This window comes from Mustelus asterias, chromosome 4, assembly GCF_964213995.1.
Source record: "Mustelus asterias chromosome 4, sMusAst1.hap1.1, whole genome shotgun sequence".
Taxonomy (NCBI): domain Eukaryota; kingdom Metazoa; phylum Chordata; class Chondrichthyes; order Carcharhiniformes; family Triakidae; genus Mustelus; species Mustelus asterias.
The window spans coordinates 137,624,031-137,648,650 of record NC_135804.1 but is presented as its reverse complement, the minus strand read 5'-3'; the positions used below and the strand labels follow the sequence as shown (position 1 = coordinate 137,648,650).

The 24,620-nt window shown below is 45.9% G+C and overlaps 1 protein-coding gene across 3 annotated transcripts in view; it reads right to left on the bottom strand.

Annotated features, from left to right (window-relative positions):
- LOC144493006 (mitogen-activated protein kinase kinase kinase kinase 4) overlaps window positions 1-24,620 on the bottom strand; it is a 307,127-nt gene that overhangs the window by 60,051 nt on the left and 222,456 nt on the right. For all 3 annotated transcript variants that reach the window (XM_078211781.1, XM_078211782.1, XM_078211783.1), the window contains 2 exons: window positions 22,756-22,899; window positions 4,633-4,767 (listed from right to left, as the gene is read on the bottom strand). In XM_078211781.1, coding sequence (XP_078067907.1) covers window positions 4,633-4,767; window positions 22,756-22,899 — 279 coding nt within the window. The remainder of the gene's footprint in view (window positions 1-4,632; window positions 4,768-22,755; window positions 22,900-24,620) is intronic.

The following is a 24,620-nucleotide window of genomic DNA, read 5'->3' as shown; positions in this document are numbered from 1 at the left end:
ATGGAAACAGGCCCTTCAGCCCAACTTGTCCATGCCGCCTTTTTTTTAAACCCCTAAGCTGGTCCCAATTGCCCAACCCGGATAAGTGTGTGGTGATCCATTTTGGCAGATCCAATGGGATGAAGCAGCAGTATAATATGAAGGGTACCATTCTTAGCAGTGTAGAGGATCAGAAGGACCTTGGGGTCCGGGTCCATAGGACTCTTAAATCGGCCTCGCAGGTGGAGGATGCGGTCAAGAAGGCGTACGGCGTACTGGCCTTCATTAATCGAGGGATTGAGTTTAGGAGTCGGGAGATAATGCTGCAGCTTTATAGGACCCTGATTAGACCCCACTTGGAGTACTGCGCGCAGTTCTGGTCACCTCATTACAGGAAAGATGTTGAAGCCATTGAAAGGGTGCAGAGGAGATTTACAAGGATGTTGCCTGGATTGGGGGGCATGCCTTATGAGGATAGGTTGAGGGAGCTTGGTCTCTTCTCCCTGGAGAGACGAAGGATGAGAGGTGACCTGATAGAGGTTTACAAGATGTTGAGAGGTCTGGATAGGGTAGACTCTCAGAGGCTATTTCCAAGGGCTGAAATGGTTGCTACGAGAGGACACAGGTTTAAGGTGCTGGGGGGTAGGTACAGAGGAGATGTCAGGGGTAAGTTTTTCACTCAGAGGGTGGTGGGTGAGTGGAATCGGCTGACGTCGGTGGTGGTGGAGGCAAACTCGTTGGGGTCTTTTAAGAGACTTCTGGATGAGTACATGGGATTTAATGGGATTGAGGGCTATAGATAGGCCTAGAGGTGGGGATGTGATCGGCGCAACTTGTGGGCCGAAGGGCCTGTTTGTGCTGTGGCTTTCTATGTTCTATGTTCTATGTTCTATTTGAGCCATATCCCTCTATATCCATCGTACCCATGTAACTATCTAAATGCTTTTTAAAAGACAAAATTGAACCCACCTCTGGCAGCTTGTTCCAGACACTCACCACCCTCTGTGTGGAAAAAATTGCCCCTCTGGACACTTTTGTATCTCTCTCCTCTCACCTTAAACCTATGCCCTCTAGTTTTAGACTCCCCTACCTTTGGGAAAAGATGTTGACTATCCAGCTGATCTATGCCCCTCATTATTTTATAGGCCTCTATAAGGTCACCCCTCAGCTTCCAGAGAAAAAAGTCCCAGTCTGTCCTTATAGCTCAAACCATCAAGTCCCAGTAGCATCCTAGTAAATCTTTTCTGCACTCTTTCTAATTTAATAACATCTTTAATAATATCGGAGGGGTGGACAACGGAAAGGTCCGTTGACCTCAGGTGGGATTTTATGGTTTTGGGACGAGCGAGACTGTAAAATCCCGCCCCATGAGTGAAGCTGTTCTGCATTTAGATTCAGAAGTAGGGCACAGGCAATTCTGGAACCCATACTTCCTGTCTCGCAAGGCAGTGGGGACTGCCAACATTTCATTATAATCTCTACAGGTGTATCTCAGCAACTCAAAACTATTGAAGGCTACACAGGGCTTCGGTCATGAATTATCAGCCCAGTTTGTCTCACTGGATGAAGATGATTCACAGAAATCGCTCACAGCCCACTACAGCTGATCTGTTTATACTCTACCAATCTCTACATGAAATATGAAGTGTTTCTTGGTAGTTTTGATTCATTGAAGCACAATAGTAAAATACAAATCCATTTGGGTTTATAAATTATGTTCCATATCAAGGATGGAAGAATTCTAAAGGGGGGGAGGGGGGGGGGGGGCGATCTTACCATTGCGCCCTCGTCGGCCGATGGGCAGGGCGAGCCAGTAAGATCGCGAGAGAACTGAGAAATCAGGTTTGTGCCCAATTTCCCACCTCTCGCGATCTTACCGGCACTGGATATTCAGCGCAAGGGTGATTATATTATTTAAATATATTAAAGTTCTCATTCAAATAGAATTAGCGATCCGAGGATGGAATAGCCCGAGCTCACTTGCCTCTGTGGCCTTGCCGGAAAGAACCTTCCCCAGCGAAGCCACAGAGGCAAGTGGACCAGACATGAAGGTCTCGCTTGCAGAACCAGAGGCCACTGAGGCCTCCCCAGGAGGTTGCAGGCGAGGGGGGTATCCCTGGCACCTGGCAGTGCCCACCGGGCACACTGACACAGCCTGCCTGGCACCCTGGCACTGTTCAGTGGGTACCCTGGGATTGCCTGCCTGGGACATTGGCACTGCCCACTGGGCACCAGGCACGTGTGGGGGCTGAGGGGGGCAGGGTCAACTAAGGGGGCCAGACTGTGGGCGGGTTGCTCAGTGGGAGCAGGGGTCCGCTGCCACTTTACAATAGAGATTAGTGGGGAGAGGGGGGCCGCTGCCACCCTGCAGTAGGGATTGTGGGGTGGGGGGGTGGGGGAGGGGCTGCCAGTCTGCAGTAGCGATCAGTAGGAGAGGCGGGGATTCTCGATCGTTCCAGGCCAGGGGGAGGGGAGGGTTTGTAATTGTTCTGGGTGGTGGGGGTGCTATGCCACGGAGGCTGGCTGATAGCAGCACAGCATAGAAACCTGCACATGCGCAATTGCACCCTCTGCTGCTATCAGCTGGCTTTCGGGGGAATTAGGCCCCGCCCACTCCCCATACTATCAGATTTCAAGTTTGTCAAGATTTTTGTTTACCAGAGTCGGATAAGATTCGATTTTTAAGTCATATTTCTCCCGGTTTTACATGCGTTTTGCACTTAGAACATTTTTGGTAATATCGCCCCTTAAAATGTTTGCTGTCATCGCCCCCTGAAATTCTTTTGAGGTGATAGCAGGGTGAGATGGATTCCTGTGGGACACTGACTGAATTGTCCAAAGAGGTTAAGCATGGCACAATCCAGGTCCTGCAGCATTGGAATACTGACATGCCGGCCCAAATCCACAAGTGAAAAGTTTACAATTCTGATAGGAAAGTGAGGGAGCTGGCAACATTTGGGGCTGTATTTGCGTGTCTTCATTCAGTGTGGCAAGAATATAAACTTCAGCGGCAGCAGGAGCGGCAGCAATAAAAAGTTCTGCTTTACATCCTTGTTAAAATCTTACTGTGAAAGTCCAAACTCAAGGGCCAACCTTACTTTAGAGGAAAATCTGAATCTATTTTGTATTGGGTCAGGATCGTACAGCGCGGCCACTCATTGCGCTTTATGCCCAGTTCCTGGGGCACAAATTTCATAGAACCATAGAAGCCCTACAGTACAGAAGGAGGCCATTCGGCCCATCGAGCCTGCACTGACAACAATCCCACCCAGGCCATGTCCCTGTAACCCCATATATTTACCCTGCCAGTCCCCCTGACACTAATGGACAATTTTTCATGGCCAAACCATTTAAATTTAAGGTGATTGGCAAAGGAACGTGAGGAAAAAAAGCTTTGATCCAAGTGGATGGATATGATTTATGGGTGGCACAGTGGGTAGCACTGCTGCCTCATAGTGTCAGGGACCTGGGTTTGATTCCTGTCTGCGTGGAGTCTGCACGTTCTCCCCGTGTCTGCATGGGTTTCCTCCGGGTCCTCCGGTTTCCTCCCACAGTCCAAAGATGTGCTGGTCAGGTGCATTGGCCATGCTAAATTTCCCCCATAGTTTCCTGGGATGCGTAGGTCACCGGGATTAGTGGGGTAAATATGTGGGGTTACGGGGACAGGGCCTGGGTGGGATTGTTAATGTTGCAGACTCGATGGGCCGAATGGCCTCCTTCTGCACTGTAGGGATTCTATGATTTGGATCGTATGAAGGAGGGGGCAAATTCAATTGTAGCTTTCAAATAAGCACCTGTGGGGGAAAGTTTGCAGAGTTCTGGGGAAAGAGCAGAGAAATAGAACTGGCCAAACTGTTCTTGCAAAGGGGCCATCATGACAGGTCAACAAGTCTCCTTCTGTGCTGTGACCGTTACATGGCTGAGATATTCCCGCCCCACTGCAGTGGGTTTTCCATGCTATTCTGGTGCTATTGGCCGGTAGGCCATGGAAAACACCACTGTCATCGGCGAGACCGGAAAATCCCACCACTGGCCAATGGTGCGCTCCCTCTGCCACTGGAAAACCTGCCACAGGATCAGGGGCGGGTAGGGCAGAAAATCCCGGCCTATAATTCACCTCAGCGCCTCCAACCCTAGTTTTTTTGCACAGCCCTGCACAATTGACCTTCCTGAGTCTTTATCCAATTCCCTTTTGAAAGTTTCTGGTGAATCTGCTTCTAAAAAATGTAAAATTTATTTATTAGTGTCACAAGTAGGCTTACGTTAACACTGCAATGAAGTTACTGCGAAAATCCCCGACCATTCCGTTTGGACATTTCAGATTGTAGCATTAAAAATGCCCTGATACCAATTTTCCCATAACCTTGTGTAATTAAATCCAGGTACCACTGCACACTGAGGTGAATGTGGCCGAATGGAGTGGGTTGAAATATAATGAGATTCATCAACGGTTGAATGAAATATTACAAAAGCAGGAATTTCGGACAGTGAACCCATTTCCATTGGAAGCATCCAGCATTCGTTATAGAGATTCACTTAGCACAATCAGTATTGCTCGAGGTTGGACGGGCAAGTAAAATCTTCAAAAGAGGAAAGGAAACAATCCAAAGCATTCTGGGCCAGTAAATGATCTTCAGAGAACGCAGTACCTACCCACTTTATAATGAACACAGCCTTCCAAATCTCCAACCGAGACCCAGCCTTGCTTTTTCTCCACTTCGGGATCATTGCGCAAGATCTTGTTCCTGAGCCACGACAGGTAGTAAACTCGCAGCTTGTTCTTCTTCCCTGTGGAGTGGAACATCACAGCAATGAACTCTCGTGCCCCGAGGCTGGTCTGCATCTTACAAATGGAACAACGTGACATGTTCAAAATGGGATCTGCCCCCTGAGAGACTTCACTGGGGAAATGCCTGTGAAAATAAATGACTGGCCTCTTTATGTATCACAGATATATAAAGGGCGGCACGGTGGCACAGTGGTTAGCACTGCTGCCTCACAGCGCCAGGGACCCGGGTTCAATTCTGGCCTCAGGTCACTGTCTGTGTGGAGTTTGCACATTCTCCCCATGTCTGCGTGGGTTTCACCGGGTGCTCCGGTTTCCTCCCACAGTCCAAAGATGTGCTGGTTAGGTTGATTGGCCATTGCTAAATTGACCCTAGTGTCAGGGGGATTAGCAGGGTAAATTTGCAGAGTTGTGGGAATAGCGCCTGGTTGGGATTGTGGTCGATGCAGCCTCAATGGGCCGAATGGCTTCCTTCTGCACTGTAGGGTTTGTATTGTAGAACGTACAAACTCCACACAGTCACCCAAGGTTGGAAATGAACCCGGGACCCCGGTGCTGTGAGGCAGCAGTGCTAACCACGGTGCCACCGTGTGGCATCGTTATGGATGGAGCAGTTTTATGATGGCTGCCTTGCATGACTGTAACACTACATTCTGCACCTTCTCCTTTCTTTCTCTGTGAACAGTATGCTTTATCTGTATAGCGCGCAAGAAACAATACTTTTTATTGTATGCTAATATAATGGCCTCCTTCTGCACTATAGAGATTCTATGATTTTATGTGACAATAATAAATCAAACCAAATCAAAAAAAGGAGGAAACCCCAACAGTGCTGCCCTTGGATGTGCTGTAGAAAATACATCCAGAATATCTTCATGAGGGTTGCCTTATTTTTGAAGGAACGCTAAGAGGAGATTTGATGGGGACTGGACAGTGTGGATAAGGAGAACCATTTTCTGCTTGTAATAGGATCAAGAATGAGGGAGCACAGATTTAAGATGATTTGCAAAAGAAGCAAATGTGAAGTGAGAAAAAATCTTTTTCACCTAGTGAGTGGTTGGGGTCTGGAATGTTCTGCTTGGAGGTGTGGTGGAGGCAGGTTCAACTGACGTATTCAAGAGGGCATTAGATGATTATTTGCATAGAAACAATATGCAGGGGTGTGGGGAAAAGGCAAGGGAATGGCACCAAGCCGTGACATTCTTTTAAAGAACTCTCACAGACGCGATGGGCCAAATGGTCTCATTCTGCACCATAACAATTCTGTGATTCTCTGTGAGCTGATACTGGTGGAGAGAATGGGCAAGTTACTGGTTCCCCTGTGAAGATCCACAGCTGAGTCACTGACCTGTCTAATTTCAACTAACTAACCAAGTTTCCAGAGCCTTGGGTCTCCAAATGTCATGATGTGGAGATGCCGGCGTTGGACTGGGGTAAACACAGTAAGAAGTCTAACAACACCAGGTTAAAGTCCAACAGGTTTATTTGGCAGCAAATGCCACTAGCTTTTGGAGCGCTGCTCCTTCGTCAGGTGGAGTGGACTATAACCTGGTGTCACATCTCCCACTCCACCTGACGAAGGGGCAGCGCTCCGAAAGCTAGTGGCATTTGCTACCAAATAAACCTGTTGGACTTTAACTTGGTGTTGTTAGACTTCTTACTCTCCAAATGTCAACATTGTTCTAGTTTGGTGAGACTCATTCTGATTCCAACCATCCACGTTCACCTGAATGTATCTGCTGGCCTTCATTTCATATTTGTGCATTATCATAGTGACTGCCAACTGCTACACAGTAAGACTGACGGCAGACTGACTCTGTAAGGAATGAACAGTCATCAATCGGCTGGTTGGCAATGTTAGTGTTTGTAATCCTGTGTTGTGTGTGATTATTCTTGCTGCAGGTTCTGAACAAGGCTCTGATGTTGTTTGAGTGGTTTGCAGCCCCGCCTGCTGGTCAGAAAGCAGTAGTGCCGATATAATGGAAACCACGGATTCTGTCTCGGCCTTTCGGCTAAGATCAAGTGGAACATCGACATGCTGTGCTTGGTTGAAGTCATTAGGTTACGTTTTAGCTTCATTTAAAGCAATTTTTAAAAGCAGCATCTCGGCCTTTTGGCTAAGATGCAAATTAGATCAAGCCTTGGAGGAGGAGCTCTGCCTACTCCAATCAGCTCGGATCATGTAGATCAAGCCCAAGACAGGAGGTGAGAGCCCTGTCTTGTCAGCTTGGATCGGGAATGTCTCACTTGTTGAGACACTGAATTGGACTTGATTTGATTGAATTGGAATAAAAACAATAAAAAATGAATACAAATTAAGACGCATGAGAAACAACAGAAAAAAGTTTCTGAAATCATTCTTAACTTTTAAGCTGCTGCCTTTTAAGTAAGTCTTTAAAGGCAGTTTATATCAAAATGAATTCTGTTCCCCATCTATCTATACTTCCCGCTGCTTCGGAAAAGCAGTCTTCATAATTCAAGACCCCACACGCCCCGGACATTCTCTCTTCCACCTTCTTCCATCAGGAAAAAGATACTAAAGTCTGAGATCACGTACAAACCGACGCAAGAACAGCTTCTTCCCTGCTGCCATCAGGCTTTTGAATGGACCTACCTCACACTAAGTTGATCTTTCTTTACCTGCCAGCTATGTAACACTGCATCCTGCACCTTCTTCTTTCCTTCTCTCCTTTGTGCTCTATGATCGTTATGCTTTGTCTGCATAGTGATGTGGAGATGCCAGTGTTGGACTGGGATGGATAAGATGAGAGGTCACATGACACCAGGTTATAGTCCAACAGGTTTATGTGAAATCTTCACCTTCACCTGCCGAAGGAGCAGCGCTCTGAAAAGCTTGTGATTTCAAATAAACCTGTTGGACTATAACAGGGTGTCGTGTGATCTCTCATCTTGTCTGCAGAGCGCGCAGACTTTTCACTGTATACTAATACATGCTTAAGTTGAGGGGAGTGATACAAAAGGGGCAATTTTTTTCACACAGAAGGTGGTGAGTGCCTGGAACAAGCTGCCAGAGGTAGTAGTAGAGGCGGGTACAATTTTGTCTTTTAAAAAGCATTTAGACAGTTACATGGGTAAGATGAGTGTAGAGGGATATGGGACAAACATGGGCAATTGGGACTAGCTCAGAGGTTTAAAAGAAAAAGGGTGGCATGGACAAGTTGGGACAAAGGGCCTGTTTCCATGCTGTACACCTCTATGACTCTGTGACTCTATGTGACACAGTAACCACATCATGACTACCATCGACACCGCAAACTGCCGGCTCCAAGTGGAGAGGATCTCCAAGAAGATCGCGCATATCGACACAGACATCTCTCCCCATCATGACTACCACTCTATGTGACAACAGTAAATCAAATCAAATCAAATCAAATCCGGAAGGGGCAGGTGATGACAAGCTATGGCAGAGAATCAGATTTTAAAAATACATGAATGGTATTTGGGCATCGCTGGGTGCGCCAGAATTTATTGTTCTTGAGAAGGCACCTGTCACAGAACCTGAAAATCTGGGAGCACTGGTCAACCAGTGGGGAGTTAAAACTGGAAGCCCAGCTCATTTGATGAAGTCTCAAGCTTTGAAGGGTGCAATCTCTCATGTAACGAGAGTAAAAGGAAGGTTTAAAAGAGGTGGTGAGAATGTGTACTGCAGAATTTGACAGGTTTAGCAGCAGGCGCTCATGGATGCGGACTTCTGACGCAGTGTGTTCTCCCCATTTGTAGACTGTCACTCCGAGTATATTTGTGATTATTATCAGTAATTCTCGTTGTATGCCTTTGAATTATAGAAGCCCTACAGTGAAGAAGGAGGCCACTTGGCCCATCGAGTCTGCACTGACAACAGTCCCACCCAGGCCCTATCCCCATAACTTCTCCCCCACCCCCCCTCGATTTACCCCGCTAATCTCCCTGACACTAAGGGGCAATTTATCCTGGCCAGAGTGGATAAGGAGAAGCTGTTCCCTTTAGTTGAAGGATCAGTCATGAGGGGACATAGGTTCAAGGTGAGGAGCAGGAGGTTTTGGGGGGAAATGTGAGGAAACATCTCAGGAACTTTTTTTTGTTGTTTCTAGTGCACCCTAGTTTGCATTCACCATACCCAGAGGGTGGTGATGGTCTGGAATGCGCTGCCTGAGAGGGTGGTAGGGATGGGTTGCCTCACATCATTTAAAAAGTGAGGCACTTGGCACGTCATAACATTCAGGGCTATGGGCCCAGTGCTGGCAGATGGGATTAGGTGGGAGTTCAGGTGTTTCTAACGTGTTGGTGCAGACTTGATGGGCCGAAGGGCCTCTTCTGCATTCCATGAATCTGCGTAACAGGTGCCAATAAATGCCACAGAAGTCAATTATTTTGTACAAACTCTTTAAGTAAGAATCTCCACTTCCTAACAATCAAAGAAGGTGCTGAAAATGTGCTGTGTCAAAGGAGCCAGTATCAGACACAGGGGCTGCCGAGGCTCGGTGACCCTTTCAGAATAACAACTGTTTCACTTGTCCCTGGTGAGGAACCACCGCCAGTATTTTACAGACAGCCAGCAGACAGATTTTTATAATCAAGGAAAGAGAGAGTGAGCATGAAGCTGAGTATGAATGGGCGAGTCATTAGCTGAGCTTCTGCATCTCGTGCGTTAAAATATTTTGAGAGCCTTTGATTTTTGAGGACCAGCTACGCAGAGGTGCAGTAAATCCTCAGATTGAGGGAACCTGGTCAGTGGCACCAACAAGAGCGACCCTGATCACCCAGTTGCTTGGCATTTAAATCTTCATCCCACTCCCATTCTGATCCGCTCATCCGGCCTGCTGTATTGTCCCAGCTAAAGGAACAGCACCGCACATTCACTTAGTTACTTTACAGGCCTGTGAAGAAACGCGGGATAAAGGGCTATGGGGAGCAGGCAGGAAAGTGGGATTGAGACCAGGTTAAGATCAGCCATGATCGTGTTAAATGGCGGAGCGGGCTCGAAGGGATGAATTGCCTATTCCTGCTCCTAATTCTTATGTTCCTATGTTCCTTAAATTGAGTTCAACAAGTTCAGATCTGAATCTCTGCCCCCATTCTTCCAGTCAGCGGCACTGGAAATAATTCTGTCATTCAGTGGAATCCCTCCTGCTTTCCACCACAGCACGGTGGCACAGTGGTTAGCACTGCTGCCTCACAGCGCCAGGGACCCGGGTTCGATTCCCGGTTTGGGTCACTGTCTGTGTGGAGTTTGCACATTGCACCCCCCCCGTGTCTGCATGGGTTTCCTCCGGGTGCTCCGGTTTCCTCCCACAGTCCAAAGATGTGCGGGTTAATCTGGTTGGCCATGCTAAATTGTCCCTTCGTGTCAGGGGGACTAGCTCGGGTAAATACATGGGGTTGTGGGGATAGGGCCTGGGTGGGATTGTGGTGGGTGCAGTATCGATGGGCTGAATGGCCTCCTTCTGCACTGTGGGATTCCATGATTCTATCACTGACTTTCCCTTTTGCACTCTGCTTCTCTGCCTTGGGACTGTTACATTTCTTAGACCAATTGCAGTCCTGATGAAAGAGCGTTGACCCAGAAGATGGATTCTCTCCAGTGATGCATATTTGCAGCATTTTATGTTTAGCTATCAGCCGAAGCAGGCTTGTTGCACATGGCTCTGACTGCTCAGTGACATTGAGCGCATGAGCAAAGGTGAAGGAGCAGCAGGTTTTTAAAGAATCGTTCAGGGATATGGGCATTGCTGGTTGGGCCAGCTTTTATTGTCCATCTCTGATTGAGTTGAAACTGAGTGGTCTACCAGGATCATTTTATTAAAATTTTATTTATTTATTAGTGTCACAAGTAGGTTACACTAACACTGCAATGAAGTTACTGTGAAAGTCCACGAGTCACCACACTCTGGCGCCTGTTCGGGTACACTGAGGGACAATTTTAGCCTGGCCAATCCACGTAACCAGCACGCCTTTTGGACTGTTGGAGGAAACCGGAGCACCCGGCGCCTGTTTGGGTACACTGAGGGAGAATTTAGTATGGCCAATGCATCTAACCAGCACATCTTTCAGACTGTGGGAGGGAACCCACGCAGACACAGGAAGAACGTGCAGACTCCGCACAGATAGTGACCCAAGCCGGGAATCAAACCCGGGTCCCTGGCGCTGTGAGGCAGCAGTGCTGACCGCTGTGCCGTGCCATTTCAGAGGGCATTTAAGAGTCGGCCACATTGCTGTGGACCTGGAGTCACATGTAGGCCACACCGGGGAAGGACGGTCAGTGAATGTGTGGAATTTGCACCTTCTCCCCGTGTCTGCGTGGGTTTCCTCCCACAGTCTGAAAGACAAGCTGGTTAGATACATTGGCCATGTTAAATTCTCCCTCAGTGTACCCGAACAGGCGCAGGAGTGTGTGGCGACTAGGGGATTTTCATAGTAACTTCATTGGAGTGTTAATGTAACCTACTTGTGACACTAATAAATCAACTTCCACTTCCACTTTCACTTCCTCCCCTAAAGGAGATGAGTGAGCCAGATGGGTTTTTATGACAATTGACAATGGTTTCATGGTGATTTTTAGACTTTTAATTCCAGATTTTTATTCAAATTTCACCAGCTGCTGTGGTGGAATTTGGACCCAGGTTTCCCCGAGCATTACCCTGGATTACGAGTCCAAACAACACCACAACGTCACTGTCTCCCCTTGGGGTGGCAGTAGGCCAAGGGCAGCATGCCCCGACAGGCTGGAAGAAGGAGAAACAAAAGGAATAGAGGTGATTAAGAGATGGATCAAAGTGAACCAGTGAAATAACAAAGAAGTTACAGCAATTTGTTGTGAGCTGGTGTTAGGAGAAAGAAAAAGTTAAGCAATATAAACCAGAAAGTCTAATATTTATATAGTTCCTGTCATAACCTCAGGATATCTTGAGGCACTGTATAGCTAATGAAGTATCTCTGAGGCACATTCACTGTTGTGATGTAGCGAAGAATGTCAAGAAACTTTCGGCAGACGAAGAGAGGAAAAGAAAATTGACTCTCCAAGTTCTATATGCAAAGCCAAAAGAAAGATGGGTAAAAAAATCAGTTAATTAAGAAATAAGGTGCTGTGACTGATAGGGCCCCTTCTTTTAGATACCTCAGATTATTTTCAGGATAAGAGGCAGCATAATCTAGTGGGAAGAGTGAGATTAGTGTAGGGCTTGGAGGCAAGTATCATGGATCAGATAAAAAGGGCAATTGGGGGAGGTGATGGCCTAGTGGTATTATCGCTTGACTGTTAATCTAGAAACTCAGCTAATGTTCTGGGGACCTGGGTTCGAATCCCGCCATGGCAGATGGTGGAATTTGAATTCAATAAAAAATATCTGGAATAAGAATCTACCATTGTCGATTATCGGAAAAACCCATCTGATTCACGAATATCCTTTAGTGAAGGAAATCTGCCATCTTTACCTGGTCTGGCCTACATATGACTCCAGAGCCACAGCAATATGGTTGACTCTCAATTGCCCTTTGAACAAGGGCAACTAGGGATGGGCAATAAATGCTGGCCAGCCAGCGACACCCATGTTCCATGAATAAAAAAATACAGGGAAATGGGCAGGATAGGAAGGGAAGGCAGGTGACCAGAAGGGATCTGAAGCCAAGCACTCTGATAAAAGAATGAATGTGAGTAGAAACCGAACACATGGGAAAATAGTGGATCCAGGTTTTGGCAACATTTGGAATCATAGGGAGGAATCTTATTCATAGAATCCCGACAGTGCACAAGGAGGCCATTTGGCCCATCAAGTCTGCACCGACCACAATGCCACCCAGGTCCTATCCCCAAAACCCCATTTACCCTGCTAATCCCCCTGACACTAAGGGGCAATTTAACATGACCTATCAACATAACCTCCATATCTTTGGACTGTGGGAGGAAACCAGACCACCCAGAGGAAACCCACACAGAGAGCGTGCAAACTCCACACAGACAGTGACCCAAGTCGGGAATCGAACCCGGGTCCCAGGCGCTGTGAGGCAGCAGTGCTAACCACTGTGGGTGCTGCTGCAGCAGGCCGCGGAGTGCGTGGGTGCCTCAAGATGGAGGCATCCTGGGAAAATGTGTGAAATTATTTGTGACGGCAAATAAAGGAGGCTTTGTTGGCTTCAGGCCTAGCAGCTGGGAGGCCACTGCCAGGGACTTTGCGGGTTTTGTAAGATCCCAGCAGCATCTCTAATCGGGCCCCAAGTGGTCAATCGATTGCCATCAATCAGTACACACTGTCACAACTTGATAGGCAACCTTCGCATTCCCACATGTGATTCTGCTCATAGTGCCAGACACCTGAGATTGTAGTTCTCTGAATGAATGGTCCAATTAGTCCCTGTAAATGTTTCCATTTTTGGGGCATATTCAAATGTCAAAAGTAAAGGGGTGAGGCAAAGCTTTATTCCATCTCCTCTCGGAGAAAGTCTTGAACTGCAGAATGCACTCGGGAGAAACAGTAAATGATGATATAACTAGACTAACAGAGACATGGTCACCCCAGTAGATGGAGACAAATACAACGTCAAGGGGTAGCGTCTGTTCGGGAAGGGTAAAATAGAAATGTAATGAGACTGTCATTGTATATGTCAGAGACAGCTGGAAGGTAAAGGAAGTGGACTGTGACTGCAATCGTACCCAACAGGAAGTAAACTGAAATAACACAAGGGCTTTGCCATGGTCTACTAGCTCAGAATAATTTTTAAAAATGGCTTGAAGGACTTGCATTTATACAGCACTATTCATAGAAACTAGAAGCAGGAGGAGGTCATTCAGCCCTTTGAGCCTGCTCCGCCATTCATTTTGATCATGACTGCTCATCAAATTCCTGATCCTGCCTTCCTCCCATATCCCTCGATCCCGTTAGCCCCAAGAGCTATATCTAATTTCTTCGTGAAATCACACAACGTTCTGGCCTCAACTACTTTCTGTGGTAGTGAATTTCACACATTCACCACGCTCTGGGTGAAGAAATTTCTCCTCACCTCAGTCCTAAAAGGTTCACCCCTTATCCTCAAACTGTGACCCCTAGTTCGGGACTCCCCCACCATCAGGAACATTCTTTCTGAATCTACCCTGCTAGAATTTTATCAGTTTCTGTGAGATCTCTTCCAAACTCCAATGAAAATGGTCCTAACCGACTTAGTCTCCACTCATATGACATCAAGGCTGGAATTTTCCAACCGTTCACACCAGCAGGATTTTCCCATCCCGCTGCAGTGAACGGAGAATTGGTTTGTTGTCAAATTCTCCGTCTTCGCTGCAGCGGGACGTGAGCGGACGGTAAGATCACGCCCCAGATCTCTTGAAGGACTTTCCAGCCAACGAAATACTTCTGAAGTGTCGTCACTGTTGCAATTTAGGAAACATGGCAGCCATTTTGCACACAGCAAGATTCCATAACCAGCAATGTGATAATGAACAGATAAGATGTTTCTCTAATATCAAATGAGGGATTAAGATTGGCCAATTATCACCAGGAGAACTCCCTTGCTCTTCTTCAAAATGGTGCCTCTGAGATCTAGCAGGAGGCTGGGACGTTGGCTAAATGTCCCATCCAAAAAGGCAGCACCTTTAAGGACCCTACACACCCCAGACATACTCTCTTCCACCTTCTTCCATTGGGAAAAAGATACAAAAATCTGAGGACATGTACCAACCGACTCAAGAACAGCTTCTTTCCTGCTGCCATCAAATGTTTGAATGGACTTACCTTGCATTAAGTTGATCTTTCTCTACACCCTAGCTATGACTGTAACACTACATTCTGCACTCTCTCATTTCCTTCCTTATGAACGGAATGCTTTGTCTGTATAGCGCGCAAGAAACAATACTTTACACTGTATACCAATTCATGTGGGAGGCGACGGCCTGGTGGTATTATCACTGGATTATTAATCGAGAAACTGTTCTGGGGGACCCAGGTTCGAATCCCACCACCACAGATGGTGGAATTTGAATTCAACAAGAAATATCTGGGAATTAAGAATCTACTGATGACCATGAAACCATTGTCGGAAAAACCCATCTGGTTCACCCATGTCCTTTAGAGGAGGAAATCTGCCATCCTCACCCAGTCCGGCCTACATGTGATTCTAGAGCCACACAGCAATGTGTGGTTGACTCTCAACTGCCCTCGGGCAACTAGGGATGGACATTAGTTCTTGGCCAGGAAGCGACGCCCACGTCCCACAAATGAATAAAAAATAAATGTGACAATGATAAATAACAAATCAAACCTTCGGCAGTGCAGCACTCCATTAGAACTGTGCTGGAGCAGTATTTAAGAAAAGGATTGCTCAATTGGCTTAGAGTCAGAATTGGTATAAGTGTGAGTGCTTCACTGCTTGAGTGCATTGTGGAAGCCTCGAGAAACATCTCTCAGCTCCACTTGTAATGGTAAGTGACTCTGACAGCACACAGAAAATAGAACTCATCATACCCATGGGTAATTACAATTACAACACGATTAAGTTCCAAACGATACGGGATTCAGTGCTGCTGAGCACCAAACATTTCAAAACAGGCTATCTATAAAAGCACAAGGTTAGAACGATAAACAGAGAGGGAAATTATTTAATTATGCCCAGTTCACAATGCACAACTAAAGTCACCAGATTCAAATGCACGACCCCAAGTGGATCAATATAAGCAGGAATAAGAAGGATAAATACATCGCATCGTACAGAAAGAAAGGTGAGGAGTTTCCTTGGAAACGGCAGAGGACATTTTAGAGACATATCAAAAAGATGATCTGATGGACAAAGAAAATGAATGTAGCTGAAGGTGCTAAAACAACAGAAACACACTCTCCCAGCACCAGAATGTGAAGGAGATAGTCAAAGAGGATTCCAATGGGGAATCTAATTGAAACTGAGTAGGTATCTATTACACTTCAAAAGGCATTGGATACAGTTCCGCACTACAGACCAGTGGGGGCATTTAGAGCTAATGAAATAAAAGGGACGGTTGCAATATGCAAACTGAAGGGGAGGCGATGGCCAAGTGGTATTATCGCTACATTATTAATCCAGAAACTCAACTAATGTTCTGGGGACCCGGGTTCGAATCCCGCCATGGCAGATGGTGGAATTTGAATTCAATAAAAAATATCTGGAGTCAAGAATCTACTGATGAAACCATTGTCGACTGTTGGAAAAACCCATCTGAGTCACGAATGCCCTTTAGGGAAGGAAATCTGCCATCCTTACCTGTTCTGGCCTACATGTGACTCCAGAGCCACAGCAATGTGGTTGACTCTCATCTGCCCACGGAAATGGCCTAGCCAAGAGCAACTAGGGATGGGCAATAAATGCTGGCCAGCCAGCGTAGCCCATGTCCCATAAATGGACAAAAAAAAATTGGCTGAATAATAGGAAGCAGGGGGTAATAGTTAATGGATATTTTTTGGGACCCTTTCTTTTTTGAATATATATTAATGACCTGGATCTTGGTGTACAGGGGACAATTTCAAAGTTTGCGGATGGTACAAAACGTGGAAGTATAAAATGCGAGGACAGTGTCAAACTTTAAAAGGGCATAGGCAAGTTGGTGAAGTGGGCAGATAGGTGGCAGATGAGGTTCAATGCGGAGAGGTGTGGGTGATGCATTTTGGTAAGAAGAACATGGGGAGATGATATAAAATAAAAAGTAAAATTCTCAAGGAGTACAGGAGCAAAGTGACTTGGATGTATGTGTGCATAGATAATCGGAGATGGCAGGACAGGTGGAGAGGGCAGTTAATAAAGCACATAGTGTTCTGGGCTTTATTAATAGGGACATAGAGTACAAGAGTAAGGAGGTTATGGTGAACTTATAAAAGACATTAGTTAGACTTCAGCTAGAATATTGTGTACAGCTCTGGACACCACACTATAGGAAGGATGTGAACACATCGGCGAGAGTGCAGAAGAGGTTTACAGGAATGGTTCCAGCGATGAGAAACTTCAGTGGTGAGGATAGATTGGAGAGGTTGGGACTGTTCTCCTTGGAGAGAAGAAGGCTACGAGGAGATTTGATAGAGATGTACAAAATCTTGAGGGGGCTGGACAGAGTAGATAGAGAGAAACTGTTCCCAGTAAAAAGATTAATAATGATAAGGCACAGATTTAAGGTGATTCGCAAAAGAAGTAAATGTGATGTGAGAAAAAAACTTTTTCACACAGCGAGTGGTTCAGGTCCAGTGTTTTGGAAGCAGATTCAATCGAGGCATTCAAAAATGCATGAGATGATATTTGAATAGAAACAATGAACAGGGGTATGGGGAAATGGCAGGGGAATGGCGCCAAGTCAAGATGCTCATTGGAGAGCATGTGCAGACACAATGGGCCAAATGGCCTCCTTCTGCACTGTAACAATTCTGTGATTCTGTGATTTAGATGATTACCTCCATAAAGAATTCACTAGAGATGGGTGTGGCAACATACCCTGTCTTGATGGGAGTGAGTCATGTGGATTCACAATTTTAATATCATCAGGACTGCGTTTCCATCGGTAGTTTAAGGGCTCAAAGGAAAGGATATCGTTGGGAAGAGTGATATGAATCTCTGAGCACGAGGACTGAGGAGGACATTGATGATCATTAACATGAAATAGTCACTGAAAATTGGAACATGCGTCAGAACAGGAAAAAAACTGAGCAGGAATTTCCATGCATTCCGCTTTAGGCATTGTGGTGGTGGGAGACGACCTGCCATTGGCCAGCAGTGAGATCTTCTGATCCCACCATTGCCAATGGGGTTTCCCATTAAAAAAGTGGCCCTCACCACAGTGAGACCTGCAGCAGGACTGGAATATCCCACTGGCTTGAATATTCCAACACAATTATTCCCAGGAAGAGGGTAAACACAATACAGGAAGCGACAGTCACATCAATCTTTCGCCAATAATTGGGAAATTAATGACTCAATTTTCGGAAAATAATGTGAGGACTATCTGTGAGGTAATGATAAGTTAAGGAACAGCTAACATGACTACAGAACAGGGGGGCCCCATCGGGTCAACTTCCTTGACTTTAAGAGGAAGTTACATTCCAAATTCACAGCGGAAAGCCATTCAATGCGGTCTGCTTAAACTTCCACGCAGCTTTTTCAAAAAGTCCCTTTAAAAGGTTGTTATTGAAACTGCAAATAAGGGATGTGGGTAAGTAATCGACCTCAGGAAACAAGGCGGCAGCTGGTGCTTATATTTTTATTCTTTCATGGAATGTGGACATCACTGACAAGGCCAGCACTTGTTGCACACCCCTAATCGAATGGCTTGTTCGGCCATTTCAGAGGGCAGATAAAAGTCAGCCGCATTGTTGTGGATTTGGAGTCACCTATGGGCCAGGCCAGACAGGGATGGCAGATGTCCTGTCAGATGGGTTTTACAATCATCAACCGTAGCTGAAATGGTCACCATTCTGTGATGTTAGTGTATCTTTAAAAGAAAATCATGTTCTCTGTAGCTCACAGCCTTAGCTGATGTCATTGTTGCTGGTCTGTCTATGAGAGTCCTTGTATTGATCCTTAAGTGACTTCAATGGGGGCCTCAGGTACTTTCTGAGGTTAATTTTTATGACCCTGCATTGTTAGGAGGAAAACTGGTTGGCAGGAGCTTTTTCATTTTCAGTTCTGAGCTGCAGGTTTTTAGAAGGGACAGCAAGCTGAACAGAAGTGTTTCTCTCCCTCCCTGTTGTATTTGGAAATTCTGATGGTTATCTGAAAACAAGGTCTTGCGGTCCTGGAGTAGAAAATCTGGTGTTGGTGGCTTGACCAGAGTTTAGCTCCAGTTCTGGGAAGGTGTTCTGACTTTAAACTGTTCTGGGTGTGACAGGAGGACCATTGGAACTTACAAGATTGAGAGTTTTCAATTCTCCAGCCAAAGGACTCAATTCCAGTATCACGTCAGCATTAGACTTTGCTGAACTTGTTAAAGGGTTTTGTCTATGGGAGGTTTTGGTTTGACTGGAACATCTTAGACATATTCGTTCAGGATTATACATTATCGTAGTTGTTTTGCTTTTGGTTGTAATTGATAAAAATTATTGCTAATTTTCTTTTCATACATGTTAACTATACTCCAAAATAAACTTTGTTTGATAAAAGCTCCTTAATGGGTCATTTGAATCATACCTCAAGCGAAACATATCATGCTTATCCTAGCCAAATTCAAGATGCAAAACCTATGATCCAGGCGGGCTCCATAAAACACTTTGGAGTTTCTGACCTGAACCGTAACAATTCCAATTCTAATTCCAATTCCAATTCTCTTCCCGCATCCAGTGGTGCACTAAGGCAGACTTTCATCTGTTTCCATAGCTAGTAATTCCGGGGACAGGTTGCTGGTCTGTCACCTGGAGCTTATAGCTTGAGGGGCGCCTTTCCACGTCAAGCATGGCTGACCAGGTCTTTCCCACTCATACCGTCAGCTATTGGCGTCTTTGGAAGGATTTGCGGGTTGAATCTCAACCTGTTTGACTGTGTTATGGATGCACCTTCCTTGGCCATCAAGTCCTGGGGTGGGACCTGAACCCAGAGCTTCTAGTTCAGAGGGAGGAACGCTACTGCACCACAAGGTGGTCACCATTCCTGAGACCATCCCCTGGATTTCTTTACTGAATTGGAACTCCACCCAGTGGGATTTGAACCCATGTCCCAGGCATTAGTCTCTGGATTGCTGGTCCAGTGATATTACCACTACATCCCATCTCCACTTGTTTGGGGGTAGAGAGGAGGGGTGGTGTGTCAGTGTGAGGAGCCACAGGTAGGCGCTGAACTAATTGAAGGCCTCCAGAGGACAGGGATATCCCTTTTGTTCCTAATTCACATTGACATTTTAGATTCAGAAACACAATAGAAAGTGACCAAATTTACAGATGATACTGAAATGTGGGGATGGGACACGTGCCAAACAGAAAGAAAAGTGAGAAATTTTCTTGGGAATAATAGAGGACATTTCAGAGACATGTGAAAAGGGTGATCGATGGATGAAGAAAGTGAATGTAACTGAAGGCGCCAACACAGCAGCAAAAAATAATTCTTCCAGCAGCAGAATACGAAAGAGAAAGTCAAAGAATTTCCAATGGGGAATCTAATTGAAGTCAAGCAGATAGCTAATACATTTAGATGATTACCCCCATAAAGCATTCACTAGAGATGAGTGTGGCAACATGTCCTTTCTTGATGGAAGTAAGTCATGTGGATTTACACATTTTAATATCATCAAGACTCAGCTTCCAGAGGGATTTAAAGGGCTTAAAGCAAAGGAATTCTTGGGAAACAGTGATATGAATCACAGGGCACGAGAGGAAGATATTGAACTGCAGTATGGCACAGTTAGCACTGCTGCCTCACAGCACCAGGGACCCGGGTTCAATTCCCGGCTTGGGTCACTGTCTGTTCAGAGTCTGCACATTCTCCCCGTGTCTGCGTGGGTTTCCTCCGGGTGCTCCGGTTTCCTCCTACAGTCCGAAAGACGTGCTGTTTAGATGCATTGGCCATGCTAAATTCTCCCTCAGTGTACTTGAACAGGCGCCGGAGTGTGGCGACTAGGGGATTTTCACAGTAACTTCATTGCAGTGTTAATGTAAGCCTACTTGTGACAATAATAAATAAACTTAAAACTTAAAAAAATTTGAAATGTTGATAAGTAGAAGATTGGCAGATGGCGTTTGACATATTAGTGGAAGGTAACCTGTAATGGAATAAAAATGGAGTCATGAGTGTACAGTGGATGATGTCAAAATAGAAGGGGCTTGACGGGGTCGATGCTGAGAGGATGTTTCCTCTCATTGGGAAGCTAGAACTACGAGGGATAGTTTCAAAATAGGGACATTTAAGACAAATTTTTGGAGAAATTTCTTCTCTGAGAGGTTGTTAGTGTTTGGGATTGTCTTTCACAGAGAGCAATGGAAGCTGGGTTGTTGAGTATATAAAGTGAAAAGTCTTAAAGTTTAAAGTTTTTATTTATTAGTCACAAGTAAGGCTTACATTAACACTGCAATGAAGTTACTGTGAAATTCCCCCAGTCGCCACATTCCGCCTCCTGTTCAGGTCAATGCACCCTAACCAGCGCGTCTTTCATACTGTGGGGGGAAACCGGAGCACCCGGAGGAAACCCACGCAGACACGGGGAGAATGTGCAAACTCCACACGGACAGTGACCCAAGCCGGCTGAGATAGACAGATTTCTCACTGACAAAGGGAGTTAAGGGAGGCAGGTAGAAAGGAGAGTTAAGGCAGGTCAGCCATTATCTTATTGAACGGTAGAGGAGCCGAATGAGCCACTCCCGTCCTTATTTCTTACATTCTTATCAATAAATAATTGACTTTATATAGCAAAAGAGTGAATGAAGCACATCTGGACTGTAGTCATTTTTCTAATGCAAGAAACATGGCAACCAATTTCTGCACAACAAGCTCCAACAAAAATCAATTTGACAATGACCAAGATAATCGTCGGAATTCTACCGCCCCGCCAGCCACAAAATCAGAGCGAGTGAGAGGTGGACAATGGAAATGCCCATTGACCTCGGGCAGGAATTTCCGGTCTCGTTTGAGCAAGGCCATAAAATCCCGCCCAATATGTTTGCTTGAGGGATTAATATTGTCCAGCTGGGGATAATTCTTGCTGTGCTTAGAATGGCGCCATGGAATATTTTACATCGACCCGGGAAGCCAGCTGGGGCCTCAGATTAAAATCTCATCCAAAAACGGTAGCACACCTGATGATGCAGCACTCCCTCACTACCACAATGGTGTGTCAGATTTCTTTGACTTATTTGCTCAAGTCCTTGAGTAGAATTTGAAACCCACAAAGATTCTGGGTCGAATTTTTACAGAGTCAGGCCAATTCCAGATGCCTTTAAAAATAGCAGGTAGGACCTGATTCCAGGATTCCTGCTCACATTCCCGGTGTTGGCATGGGATACGTGTGCAAGATTGCAGCTGTCTGGCCATTAGTCTCTGTTAATACAGTTTTGTTTCTTTATAAATGCTTGGCTGAGCTCCAAGATTCACTTGTGGATTAGCATAGCAGGAGACTGCTTTCACAGACTGAACTGGAGTTTTTGCTTTGATTGATTGACCTCTTTATGATGTTATAAGTTATTTTGTTAACTTGCCAACCAATCAGCACTCTCTTCTCATACACTATAAATTGCCGTTCCCTTTGAAATTTGATATTCTTCCAGTTCTGTCCTGATGAGTGCAGGATTAAAAGTTTTGACAGCATGCCTCTTCTTTCAGCAATACTCATCTTCTATACTACCAGGAGACCAGAAAATTTTATGGATAAACTGGAAAAAATGTCCTTTGAGTTGAAGTAATGTTCTTGCTGTCATTTAAAGGTGAGGTGGTCAGGCCCGTGTTGGACTATATTCATCATGCTCTCCACATGCTCTAACCCTAACCCTAACCTTAAGGGTGGGGTTTTACGGCCTTGCTCGTCCCAAAACCGTAAAATCCCGCCCGAGGTTAACGGACCTTTCCACGGTCCGCCCCTTGCCCGCTCCGATTCCTGTGGTGGGCGGGACGGCAAAATTCTGGCCCAATGTTCCGCATTTTGATTTGATTTATTATTGTCACATGTATTGATATACGGTGAGAAGTATTGTTTCTTGCATGCTGTACAGACAAAACATACCATTCATAGAGTACATAGGGAAGAAGGAAAGGAGTGGATGCAGAATGTAGTATTACAGTCATAGCTAGAGTGTAGAGAAAGATCAACTTCATAAGACCATAAGACATAAGAGCAGAACTAGGCCACTCGGCCCATCGAGTCTGCTCTGCCATTCAATCATGGCTGATATTTTTCTCATCCCCATTCTCCTGCCTTTTCCCCATAACCCCTGATCCCCTTATTAATCAAGGTTGCAATTTTTAAAATATTCAAATTCAAACTTGGTGAGCAGGACAAATCCACAAGTTTAATCAACAGCCTTGACTGATCTGGATAGGGTCAGTAAAACAGGCATTGAGTTTGAAAATATTCCAACCTGATATAGTAATAAGCACATTCAGTCCTTCCAGCACGTCCATCTGTTGGAAGCGCCTTCGAGTAATCAGGGAATAAACCTTGCCTTGCCCACTCCTGTCCAGGAACCAGAGCCCATTCTCTGTGCCCACCAGCAGATTGACACCTGGAAAGATCAAGAGAGTTTAGGGGAACACACAATGAGATCCGGAACACATTAAACTGCTTGGAAAGAAAATGATTAGCAATTCAATTAACCAGTGGAAGGAAAGAGCTTTCCGTCTTCCCCTCCTGAGTTGTAAAACAGAAAGAACTTACATTTATATTCCATCAATTAAGCCCTTGCGGTACCCCAAAGTTATTCATATCCTTGAAGTGATGTTATAAGGGTGCATGTGACAGCCAATCTGTACACAGCAAGATCCCAAAAATAGCAAATCACCTAAAAGTCCAATCTTGGTGATTTGGTTGAGGAAAGAATAACCACAAAGATATGAAGAGACCTTTGAAATCTTCAAATCACGCCGAGGTTATTTGTTACATCCACCTGTTGGAGCCTTTGTTGAGCATCATACGAACGTACAAAATAGGAGCAGGAGTAGGCCATTTGGCCCCTCAAACCTGCTCAACAGTTCAATAAGATCATGGCTGATCTCTTTGTGTTGAGTTCCACATTCCTTTGACCTTTGATTTCCTTGCCTAACAAGAATCAATCTGCCCCGACTCTAAAAATATTCACTGACCCCGCTTCCACTGCCTTCTGAGGCAGAGAGTTCCAAAATCGTATAACCCTCCAAGAGAAAGATTCTCTTCATCTCTGTCCTACAAGGCTGACCCTATAATTTTCAAACAGTGTCCCCCAATTCTGGACTCACCCACAAGAGGAAACATCCCTCCAATATCCAGCTTCTCTATACCCTTCAGGATCTTATGTACTAGAATAGCACAGTGGCACAGTGGTTAGCACTGCTGCCTCACAGCGCCAGGGAAAGAATGAGTGTTTTACATCGATGGATTGGGAGCAATGTAGGTCAGGGAGCGCAGGAGTGATGGGTGAACGGGACTTGGCAAGAGACAGGAGACTTAAAATCTGTGACTGGACGCATCTTGTTGTATAAGACAGAAATCTCTACTGTTAACTTTGGGCTCGGGGGAAAGTTTCTCCAGTTTTCCCACAATGAGGAGCTCCCACCATGCTGAAAATGCTCGAGCGTCTGGTGGAGGTGATTAAACCACAGAGGGATGCCAGGCTTCTCCCCGAAGCGATGGCATCAGGAAATTGCATGGAAAAACATTGGGTGGAAATCTCCCGAATTCGCATAAAAACTGGAGTAAACCCTGCTGCTTTTTTCAGCAGGATTTTCTAAATGAATCTCCCATTACAGAATGCAATAAAGTAAAGTACAGTTTATTTACTAGTCACAAGTAAGGCTTACATTAACACTGCAATGAAGTTACTGTGAAATTCCCCTAGTCGCCACAGTCTGGCGCCTGTTCGGGTCAATGCACCTAACACAATGCACTGGTGTGAATCGCGATGTAAATCAGTGGGTGGGGCCTATGCCCGCTGAGAGGCCGGCAGCATAGCGCTGAGTGGGCCACTGCGCGTGCGCCAATCTGTCAGAGTGGAGATGGGCACATGAGCAGTAGCCCCACACTGCTGGCCGTCCAATTGCTGGCCAGCAGAGCAACCCCCCCATCGCTGAGTGTGCGACGCCCCCATCTCCCGATCACTGCCCCCGGTCCCGAGTGCATAATGGCAGCGGGACTCCCTCCACTCCCATCAATCGCCCCCAGAGGCCCCACCAATAGGCCCCGGCCCCTCTGGCCCTTCCCCCTTGGCACTGCTCGATGCCTGATGGGCAGTGTCAAGATGCCCCCTGGGCA